Here is a 10,757-nt window from a genome sequence, read left to right on the forward strand (position 1 = left end):
TTGAATATACAGATATAACTTTTATGTGTGCATATATATATATATATACACCTTGAGAATGTAAGAAAATCGGTTCTATAAGGAGGAAGTAGAGGTTTCTGTATTTATTTTTTCCTGTCTTTAACAAAGTTAATTCTGAGGTTTTGGCTCGGTTGAAATCGCTGCCGCCGCCTGGCGGTGAGGGGAGGAACTGCAAGGAGCCGAGGGCTCCCTGTGCCGCCACCTGGCGGGAGGTGGTGACACTGCAGGACAGCGCGGGTGACAGCGGGGAGTGCCTGGTGTCCCCAGCACAGTGACACCGGGGATTCACTGCTGTCCCCAGCACAGTGACACCAGGGACTCACTGCTGTCCCAGCACAGTGACACCATGGATTCACTGCTGTCCCCAGCACAGTGACATTGGGAGTCCCTGCTGTCCCAGCACAGTGACACCAGGGACTCACTGCTGTCCCCAGCACAGTGACATTGAGGATTTTCCAGAGGGATCCACCAAAAGCCATCAGAACTCCTGGGGAAGGCAGGAAGGAGTCCCGGGGACTCACTGCTGTCACCAGCACAGTGACACTGGGGACTCACTGCTGTCCCAGCACTGTGACATTGGGGATTTTCCAGAGGGATCCACCAAAAGCCATCAGAACTCCTGGGGAAGGCAGGAAGGAGTCCCAGGAGCTGCAGTCCCAGTGTGGCTGTTCCAAAGGGATCCACAGGGGCCCCAGTGCCATCCAGACTTCACAGAGCAGCTGAACAGGAAAACAACACCAAAAAGTTCATTTGCTGCAGGGCAGGATTCCACATGGGAAGGGGCGTGGGGTTGGTTTGGGTTTTTGGGGAAACTCACCCATATTCCCACCAATTTATAGAGGTCTAACATAAAACAGCAACAAAAAAAGCTGGGTACCCTTTGGATATCTGCACACTGCAACACCTGTCACTTCAGGGTTAAAAAATTTGTTTCACTGCCCTGAACATCACAGAGAATTTCAGAATTATTTTTAACAGCTCACAGCACAACCCAGAACTTTAAGCCTTGGAAAAACAAAATTTTCCCTTTATTTATATTGCACCTGTTTCACAAAGAGCCACATGGCAGAAGTTCCTTCTGCTGCAAAATGCTGCATCAGAAAAAAATGGGTTTGAACAGATTAGAAAGGAAAACTGAGCTTTGGAAATCATCAAGAGTTGACCCCAAAATACCAACACTATTTTTACAAATCACTGTGCACTTACAAAGCCTAAGTCTTGCCTCAACTTTATTTAGCATTCAGTTATTTAAAAACCACAAGCATTTCACCAGATGATAAAGATACTCTTACCACTTACTTTAGTACCACTGGGTACTAAAATTGAACCTGCAGGGGGAATATTTTTAAAGAGCACCAAATACTCTTTGGAAATACCAACAGATTACACACGTGGAGTGGGGAGAAATTGGTTTTCTTATTTCTACAACTACCCAGGGCTGCTTGGGGAAGAAGTTTTTCAATGTTGTGATGTATTTCTGTGTAAAAAATGCATAGTGACAATCAAAATATCTCAAGGGAGTCCAGTTCTAACCCTGTTTACAGCATTGGTGAGAGAGAACATCCACCCAACTCCTCACCAGTGGCCATTATGGCACTCCCAGAACTTCCTGCAAGGAATAAACCCAAACCCTTGGCTTTGATTTAATAACAGGGTCATTGTACACAGCTGTGTAGACTTTGCCCTCTCTATTCCAGCTTTTATCCTTCCTGCAGCCCTGGGTACAGAGTCAACCACGCCACTCATTTACAAACCAGCTTAAAACAAACATCTCACTTGGCCAAACAAAAAACCTTGCGGAGGTCCAAGATTAAAATGTTTATTACAGCAATGTCAGGAAGTTCCTCTCCCTGAATGTGGGCAATATTGCTTAAGGACTGGGATTTGGGAGCCAGCAAATCCACCCCGTGCAACCTGACGTTTTTAATGACACCCTGCACCAGAGGCAGGCATCCCTGCTGCCCACAGAGCTGGGCTGCAGCAGCAGGAGCTCTCCAGGGAACACATTCATCCCTGGGCCCTAAAAGCACCCATTATCCTGTGGGATATCCTCATTTTGGGCCAGGCCCTGCAAGCAGAGTTTTGTTTCAGAGACAGGAGTGAGGCCACGAGCCCAGACTGGAATGTGGGACAGTTCTGAGCAGGAAACCCTCAGCTGCTGCCAAGACTAAAGAAAAAGCTGAGCTTAAAAGCTGCCCTGGTGAGTGTGCAGGGCAAGCTTACTGGGAAAACCCCTGCCAGAAAAGGTTTGGTTATGTTCTTTCAAAGGAAACCAATCTAAATACATTTAATAAAGCCTCTGATCTGGTTTTTATTTACTCCCTGTAGCAGCTGAGGTGGTAGGAACCTGGCACAGCAGAGGCTGGAGAGATGAACTCAGAGCATGCCTGCACATCTCTGGGGCCCCACTGCCACTTTTTTTCTGGTATTTTACCCCCTGGGATGTAGAGAAGAATCACCTCCATTTTCCAAAAGGGAAACTGAGGCACAAAGACACAATTCAGCATTTGCAGGAATTCACCAGGTCACAGCCTTTGAGAGCAGCAGGAGAACTTCAGCCCCTCCTGAAAATCCCAGCCTGAATCTCATCCTCAAATCAGTCTGCAGAGTCAGCACCTAATCCAAATCCAGAGTCCACCAGATCCTTGTTACTTGTAAGTAAAACCACTGAAGTGCTGGGAAGTGAGCCCTAGAAACACACATTTGGCATTTTCTCTGTATTAAAAAGAAGTAATTATACAGTCATTAATACTGGAACAGGCGAAAGAAATTTCATCTGAAGGAAAGATTTCCTCTTGACCTCGCTCACCCTGGTTAGGGACAGATTTATTTTGATTTTCTACCAAAAGCCCAAGTTCTCAGGTAGCACAAACACACTGAACTCCAGTCAAGGCAAGAAGTTCTGCTCACACACAGCAGCAGCAGCATTTTTAACCCATCTCTCAAGTTTCAGAAGGACCATTTCCTCTTTTGGACTCTCTGGTGGAAGGCTGTTCATGTAACTACCACCCCAGCAGCCAAAAGAATAAGATCAGCTTGATTTTGCACTTAAAAATAAATTCTTTATTATCCAGAAAGGAGCCAAATCATCATCTCACATCATGGAAATGGTCATTTTAAAGCAATAAATAAGAGGAGTGTTCTGTGACACACCCTGGGTTTTGTCACTGGTGTCTGGTACCTCTCTGGTTAAAAGCATAAAACTTATGCTGTCAAAGTCTCACTGTACAACAGTCTGGGAAGGAAAGAAGGCCCCTAAAATCTTTTACTAAAGCAATGACAGAAAATTCTGATTCAGTGAAATCCAAGTTCCAGGATGGGTTTCACTTCATTCCAAGGAATTTAATTCAAGGGAAGGAAAGCCAGGTTTCATCCCTTCCATGCACAAATGCAGTACACAATCACCTTGTCTAGAACTGACACTGAATCAGTTCTTAACCATAAATTATCTATTTACTGCTGATCCAAACAGTTTTTCTTTCATTTCCTATTCGAGCCAGGGGAGTTGCAGGAACAGCACAGGATACAAAATTTAACTTCTTTCAGCAGGAAGTGGAAGTCAGGCTAAATCCACACAGCTACTCCAACACCAGTAATTAAGAAATTTAAAAGCCCCAAACAATTAGGGGCTAAAAAGATTTAAGAAACAATTAATAATGATGATTGTTCAAATCAATGCATTCAAAATATATAACTCATATAAGAGAGCATAACTTATGCATAAAACTGAGAACAAAACACCTTTCACCTTTCAGTTTCTAAAGCAACAAAACAGTTTTGAAAGAACAGGTGTGAAGCAAGTAAAAAAATAAAATCATATTATTCCAAACACTTTTATTTGTGAAGGAGTTTCCTGCATGGCCAGGGGATAGCAATGTCTAGAGTTACAGGACTACATGATTCAGAAAACAATGATGATTTCAGGCTGGGCTTGGTCGTTCTCTGCCACGAGCAGTGATTTGGAGAACTGTGTTTTTCCTGAAGCAGTTCTGGGAGAGATCAATCCTTCCACTGCCTGCTCCTCCAGAAACACTTCTGCTTTGTCATCCAGGGCTGAAGGCAGAGGCACAAGAGTTGTGAATATCCACAAGAAGTTGCACAGATGCTGGAGATGAACTCGAGTTTACCTGCCTGCAGCTGATCCACCTCAGTCAACCCTGATCAGCACAAGTACCCCTTGCTTTCATTTCTTCCTGAAAGCTTCATTAAAAGGATCATTGAACCGTTATCAGAGAACAAGTTAAAGGTGACATTACCAGCATGGAAAGGAGATACTGGCCAGAATTCAGCTGCCAAGAGAACAAGGAGCTGGCAGACTCTGAAAGGAGCAGTGACAGACGTTCCACTGTGCAGTGACACGTGCACCTCACCAGGATCTGCTCTGTGGGTTTGGTTCCAGTGTCAGGTCTGCCTGTCCCAGGTTTAAAGCTCTGCCCAGCAGCAGCTGCAGGTCCTGCACCACTCCCCTCCACATGCACCTGCCCCGCTGCCAAACCCGCACAGTTCAATGGCGTGGTGACATTCATGGATGTACTGAAAGTTTGCTGATAATGCTGGGGACACTTTGATATCACAGTCTGTACCTGTCTGCCAGGATCCTAAATATCAAAACGGTTCAGGTTGTAGGCTGCTGGGTAGCTCTGCCTGCTGTGCTGGAAGTGCTCTGTCAGGAGGTTGCTGCGGCCGTACTGGAAGTCCCCAAAGGCTGCGAGTCCATTCTGGGACTTCTCAGGGGGGTTTCGGTGCCTTTCCAAGTTCACCAGATCTCCAGTGGTCACTGGGAGCAGCTGCTGCTTCTTTGCCTCTTGGTTTGCATCGTATTTTGTCTGGGAAAGGAAGAGAGTTTGTCACAGAATCATTTAGGCTGGCAGGGGTCTGTGTACAAGTCACAAACAGGATGGGGCTGCTGGGGAACAATTCTCAAGCTGTTGTATTTTCCAGCATCACTCTCATTACATGGTTATGACAATGGGAAGATGCCAGCAGCTCACATCCCAGGCAGCAGACACAGAACTCAATGTTACAACTCACTTTAGAAGTTTTTTGACCAATCACACAAAGCAAAAGCATATTGACAGTAGTTCCATCCAAACACACATATCTTTGATTAAAGCAATGCTTGCTGATTTCAAATACAACACCTGCTTGTAAGCCTTAAAATACAATGCACAGAGCTCCATTATTAAGCTGAGAATTTCCTAACATCTCACTAGATAGACTTTTCTGTAGCTTAGGGAGTTATTCTATCCAAGCATTAATACACAAACCTGTGTTCTGTTTGTCCTTACTTTCTAATTCTCATATAACTATTTTGCTGACAATTCTTATGGCTACTGCTTAGCTCTAATTGCAGTTCTGCTGTCTCTAAAACCTCCCTTTTGCAGCTTTCCCAAAACCCTCTGATTTTAAAGATTTCCACAGGAAAATCTGAGATCATCAAGTCCAAGCTGTGCCCCATCCCCACCTTGTCCCCAGCCCAGAGCACTGAGTGCCACATCCAGGCTTTCCTTGGACACCTCCAGGGATGGGAACTCCAAACCTCCCTGGGCAGCCCCTGCCAAGGCCTGACAACCCTTCAGAGAAGGCAGATTTTCTTAGATATCACCTAAGATATCACCTAGACATATTCACACACCCAGAAAAAAGCAGCCAGTTCTACAGTCACATCAATTTTTTCTTAGAGTCTTAAAATATCAGTGGCTTCTAATAAAAACCTCACTCCTCTCACATGCCAAACAAACAAGCTGGTGTTTTGTTCAAGAGATTCTGAGTTACTTCCCATTTCAAGAAAAGCTTAAGATCAAAATTTAATTTTGAGAGAGGCCCAGCAGCTGGTGTGACCCCAGTCCTTCCCTTGGGCCATGCTCACCCCTCCTCTGCCACGGAGCCTTGTGCCCTCTGTGTTGTCCATTTTTGCTCAAGGAGCTCTGAACTTGTACAAACAGTAATTCAGAGCTGCTGGACTGCTTCAGCTGTGTTTGCTGGTGAATAAAGCAAGCCCTGGCTCACCTTGTTGTACAGGAAGACCCCCAGGATGGCTGTCATCATGCCCAGGACGTTGGTGCTGGTGACGGGGTTGCGCAGCATGATCAGGGACACGGTGATCACCATGATCCTCTTGGTGGCATTGGCCACTGAGTAACTCAGGGGGCTGATCAGGTTACTATTTTTTCTTAAGTCTTAAAATACCAGTGGCTTCTAATAAAAAACTCACTCCTCTCACATGCCAAACAAACAAGCTGGTGTTTTGTTCAAGAGATTCTGAGTTACTTCCCATTTCAAGAAAAGCTTAAGATCAAAATTTAATTTTGAGAGAGGCCCAGCAGCTGGTGTGACCCCAGTCCTTCCCTTGGGCCATGCTCACCCCTCCTCTGCCACGGAGCCTTGTGCCCTCTGTGTTGTCCATTTTTGCTCAAGGAGCTCTGAACTTGTACAAACAGTAATTCAGAGCTGCTGGACTGCTTCAGCTGTGTTTGCTGGTGAATAAAGCAAGCCCTGGCTCACCTTGTTGTACAGGAAGACCCCCAGGATGGCTGTCATCATGCCCAGGACGTTGGTGCTGGTGACGGGGTTGCGCAGCATGATCAGGGACACGGTGATCACCATGATCCTCTTGGTGGCATTGGCCACTGAGTAACTCAGGGGGCTGATCAGGTTAAGGATACTGAAGGCAATCACATTCTGGGCAAAATTACAGAATCCACTGATTATAAGCAGCATTAAGGTCCAGGACCAATGAGACATGGAGCTCTGTGGCAAAGCAAACAGAAGGAGAAAAAAATTATCTCGGGTTTCAGGTAACAACACAAACACAGCCTGAGGCACTTCCTACCTGCCATTGGAGGGAGGAATTTCTGCACTGAGCTCTAAAGAGGCCCCAAGCTCTTTGCTCTATTAGCAAAGACGTGCAACTTTATTAGTTGCAAGTCTTTTTGCAACTCCCAACTCTGAGAACACAGAGGACATTCCCCAAGCACTCTGGGAGTGTTTGTTCCTGCCTCCAGCTCCCAGCTCCTGAAATTCATGCTGTCCATAAACTGCCTCTCCTAACCCTGACGGGAATTCTCACAATAAACACTTTTGTTAACTCCTGTGAAACAATCTGCAGGTGTTTCACAACACTTCCTTCCACACTGACAAGAACTACACTGAAACACTTCAGAACACTTTTCTGGTTGGGTGCTGCAGTTTGTTTGGTGTTTTTCCTCTTTTCTTTCATAACAGCAAACAGTTCTCCAAATTCAGCACTTACCAAGTCATTCTCTACTAAGAAGGAAGAAAGATCCACCAGAACCCACGTTGGGATCATGAAGAACACAGCGTGGCACCCCAGGATGTTCAGCAACCGAAGGTGATGAATTCTGGAATCTCTCAACACCTGACAAGAGCCATTTTTGAACAGCAGTCAGGAAACAAACTGCTTTAGGGGACAGGTAAGTTAGGAAAACAAGTAAATATCCTTATAGTATTAATTTCCTATTAAGGTGACCAGAGACAAACTGATGTCTCTGAAAAACAATGTTTTTTTGGGTGGTGGCTCTTAGTATCAACAAGATATTAAAATTAAAATTAATATTAATAACTCTACAAAACAGAAACAATTTTGTAACTAAACAGAGCCAAACCACAAACTTTAATTTTGTTACTGTGGTTTCAAGGAGTGCCCAGTGTTGACAGTGACTTGTTCAGCACAAAGGAATGATTTGATATAACAAGATACATTAAATGAACTGTTGAATTTAAGCACTATTGAATTGCCATCAGAAAAAAAAATCCATGCTGAAGAGTAAAGAAAGGGCTCAGGATAAACTCAGTGTAACAGCTTCAACAGGTAGGAAGAGCTGCAGGGAATACACAAATGACAACCATCCCTCTGGGCTTGTCTGACTGCAAAGCCAACTAAAAAAAACCCATTTATGTAATTGAAATGACACCCTGTCCTGTTGAAGGGTGACACCAGTGCTGTGAACAGAGCTGTACCTTCTTTGAGAAGATGTTCTGAAGTGAAAAGCACAGAGTAGCAGCAAGTGCACTGATGAGTCCCCACATGTCAAAGGACAGCTCTGTGACCGTGGCCAGCAGGACACCAGTGATGATGGGGATCAGAGACAGGTACACCTGCAGCAGGGACAGAGGGGTATATGGCACCTGCTAAGAATTTCCAACGAGTTTATACATCCTGCTGAATTAGGGATCAACCCTTTTACTACTGTAGCTCAAGGAAAAGTGATTTCAGTAGAACTGACAACTCCAGTGCATCAGACAGAAGCACCCTGGTCAGTGTTTAGATGTATTTTACACTCACAGTAAAAGGAAAAGGGATTTTAAAATCTGCATGATCTAATTCTAGTCACAAAATCCACCCAAAGCCAGCACAGCACCCACCAAGCAGTGCCAAGAGAAGAAACCTCAGCAAACCTGTCCGCACCTTCGTCGTCTGCTTTTCCTTCATGATGATCCGTGACAGCAGCACCACCCAGATCGGCATCGTGGCTTTCACTGGGGACAGCAAGAAAACATCGCTGGGCACTGGGACAACTCAGCAACCACCATGAGCACAGGGATGGAGCAGGGGCTCCCCAGGCAACATGGGTCTCCCTCCCTTGTCACTGTCCTGGGCACTTGTACCAAGTGGATCTTGGTGCTCTGGGCACCCACAGGGCACACACTGCCCCTGGATCTGCTGCCAGCACACACTGGGGACAGTTCTGGGACAGAACACAGTGAGCACTGGGACACTGCACTGGGCACCCACAGCACACCCTGGTACTGGGACACTGCACTGGATACCTGTAGGAGCACTGTGGGTACTGGGACACTGCACTGGGCACCCACAGTGGGTACTGGGACACTGCACTGGGCACCCACAGCACACCCTGGGTACTGGGACACTGCACTGGGCACCCACAGCACACCCTGGGTACTGGGACACTGCACTGGGTACCTGTATGAGCACAGGGTGGGTACTGGGACGCTGCCCCAGGTGCCCACAGGAGCACCTGGGACACTGCACTGGGCACCCACAGCACACCCTGGGTACTGGGACACTGCACTGGGCACCCACTATGGGTACTGGGACACTGCACTGGGCACCCACTATGGGTACTGGGACACTGCACTGGGCACCCACAGTGGGTACTGGGACACTGCACTGGGCACCCACAGCACACTATGGGTACTGGGACACTGCACTGGATACCTGTATGAGCACAGGGTGGGTACTGGGACGCTGCCCCAGGTGCCCACAGGAGCACACCCCGAGCTTCAGGTCACCCCACTGAGCACGAACCCAGGCCGGCCCCCGGGACATCCCCGCGGGCCGCTCCTCCCGAGCTCAGCCGGCGCTGGGACACCCGCAGCCCTCACCTGTGTGCGCGTAGGACACGGGGACCCTCCAGAGCGAGACGTGCGCGGACACGGAGGCGAAGTACTTGCCGAAGGCGAGCGGCAGGATGTAGCGGGGGTAGGCGCGGGGCGGCAGCTGCGCGGGGCCGGCGGGCGGGACGCGCCAGGCGCGGAGCAGCGGCGGCAGGAGCCCGCACAGCCCCAGGATGTGGAACAGCGAGACGGTGACGGGCCGCGGGAAGCCGCCGAGCAGCAGCTTGTTGACCACGTTGCCGCCGGCGCTCAGCCCGTACCAGGCGAGGCACAGCGCCGACACCCGCGCCCCCTCACGCAGCGCCGGGCCGCGCCCGCCCCGCGCCNNGGCCAGGCAGCCCCGGGGCCGCCGGGACCCGGCACGGCGCGGGGCAGCGCCGCCGCCGCCAGGGAGGCAGCGCCGGAGCGAAGGTCGCGGGCTCGGAGGCAGCGGGGCGATCGCTGCCGACCTTTAAAACTAAGGCGTAGGAAAGGATGGGTGAGTACCTGGCAGGCAGGAGGGGGTGTTGTAGAGCCCGGTTCGTCCATGCACCCTGGCAAAAGATTCCTGCAGAAGTAATTTGCCCGTAAAAACGCGCGCTTTAGGTGATGGCGACTCCCCAGAGATTTGCTGATGAGCCATTTCGTGTCATCCGTTGACAAGGAAGAAATGGCAGTGTTTTAACTTCAGGTTTTAGGATTAGAAGGAAAATTTTTCCGAGAGAGGTAGGAGAAGGCAGCAGAGAAACTGAGTCATGCACAAACGAGAGTACACAGCAGGTACGCACATGGTAAACTTCATTTGAACTTGTTTACAAAATTGACAAAAAAATATCACCTTGTAAACTTATTCACATTTGTTGGAGCTCACAGAACTGGTTATACTGGCATGCTGAAATAAAGATTGTCAAGCCTCATCTCACCCTGGAGGACACACAAGTGAGTTGACCCCTTACAGCAGCAACAAACTCAGCAAGGAACAAGATTTAAAGCTTGCATTGGGAGGGAATTTCTCCAGCAGTTTTTGTACCACCAGGGAAAGGGCTGGGTCTGATTCCTGATGCTTCCCCAAGAGAGGAGCACCAGCACAGGCAGTTTGGGTGGAATCTGAAAGCTGTGATGGGCTTTGGGTATCGCCTCACCCAGTGCAGTCAAGGGCCATCATTGCATCAGAAATGGAAGCAGTGGAGAAAAAGATGGAATTTATCAAGTAATACTTTGTCATTTCCTGAATTCAAAGGCCTCCAAAGAGCACGGACCCTGTTCCTAAATGGGACCATTCAGGGAAGGAGGGAGGGCAGGGGGAGATAAGATGCACAGTACTTTTTTACATAAACAAAACTTAAGCATTTCCAAAATGACCAGCAGCTTAACCCTCT

At 48.0% G+C, this 10,757-nt stretch overlaps 1 protein-coding gene across 1 annotated transcript; it reads right to left on the reverse strand.

Annotated features, from left to right (window-relative positions):
* Positions 1-1,024: 1,024 nt before the first annotated feature.
* SLC35E1 (solute carrier family 35 member E1) lies at positions 1,025-9,786 on the reverse strand. The gene is made up of 6 exons (XM_039700480.1): positions 9,388-9,786; positions 8,450-8,520; positions 8,002-8,139; positions 7,274-7,399; positions 6,526-6,771; positions 1,025-4,847 (listed from the first exon to the last, which is right to left on the reverse strand). Exons 2-6 carry the CDS (start codon positions 8,507-8,509, stop codon positions 4,620-4,622), a joined length of 798 nt encoding a protein of 265 aa, XP_039556414.1. The 5' UTR covers positions 8,510-8,520; positions 9,388-9,786; the 3' UTR covers positions 1,025-4,619.
* Between the last annotated feature and the right edge of the window lie 971 nt (positions 9,787-10,757).

The sequence above is a fragment of the Passer montanus genome, unplaced genomic scaffold (assembly GCF_014805655.1).
Source record: "Passer montanus isolate IOZ18808 unplaced genomic scaffold, ASM1480565v1 scaffold140, whole genome shotgun sequence".
Lineage (NCBI taxonomy): Eukaryota > Metazoa > Chordata > Aves > Passeriformes > Passeridae > Passer > Passer montanus.

Excerpts from the sequence above, each read along its gene's own strand:
- SLC35E1 (XM_039700480.1), bottom strand. The coding sequence starts at position 8,509 with ATGCCGATCTGGGTGGTGCTGCTGTCACGGATCATCATGAAGGAAAAG. Across the intron at positions 8,140-8,449 it reads AGGAAAAGCAGACGACGAAG|GTGTACCTGTCTCTGATCCC; the intron begins GTGCGGACAGGT and ends TCCCTGCTGCAG. Across the intron at positions 7,400-8,001 it reads AGAACATCTTCTCAAAGAAG|GTGTTGAGAGATTCCAGAAT; the intron begins GTACAGCTCTGT and ends GGCTCTTGTCAG.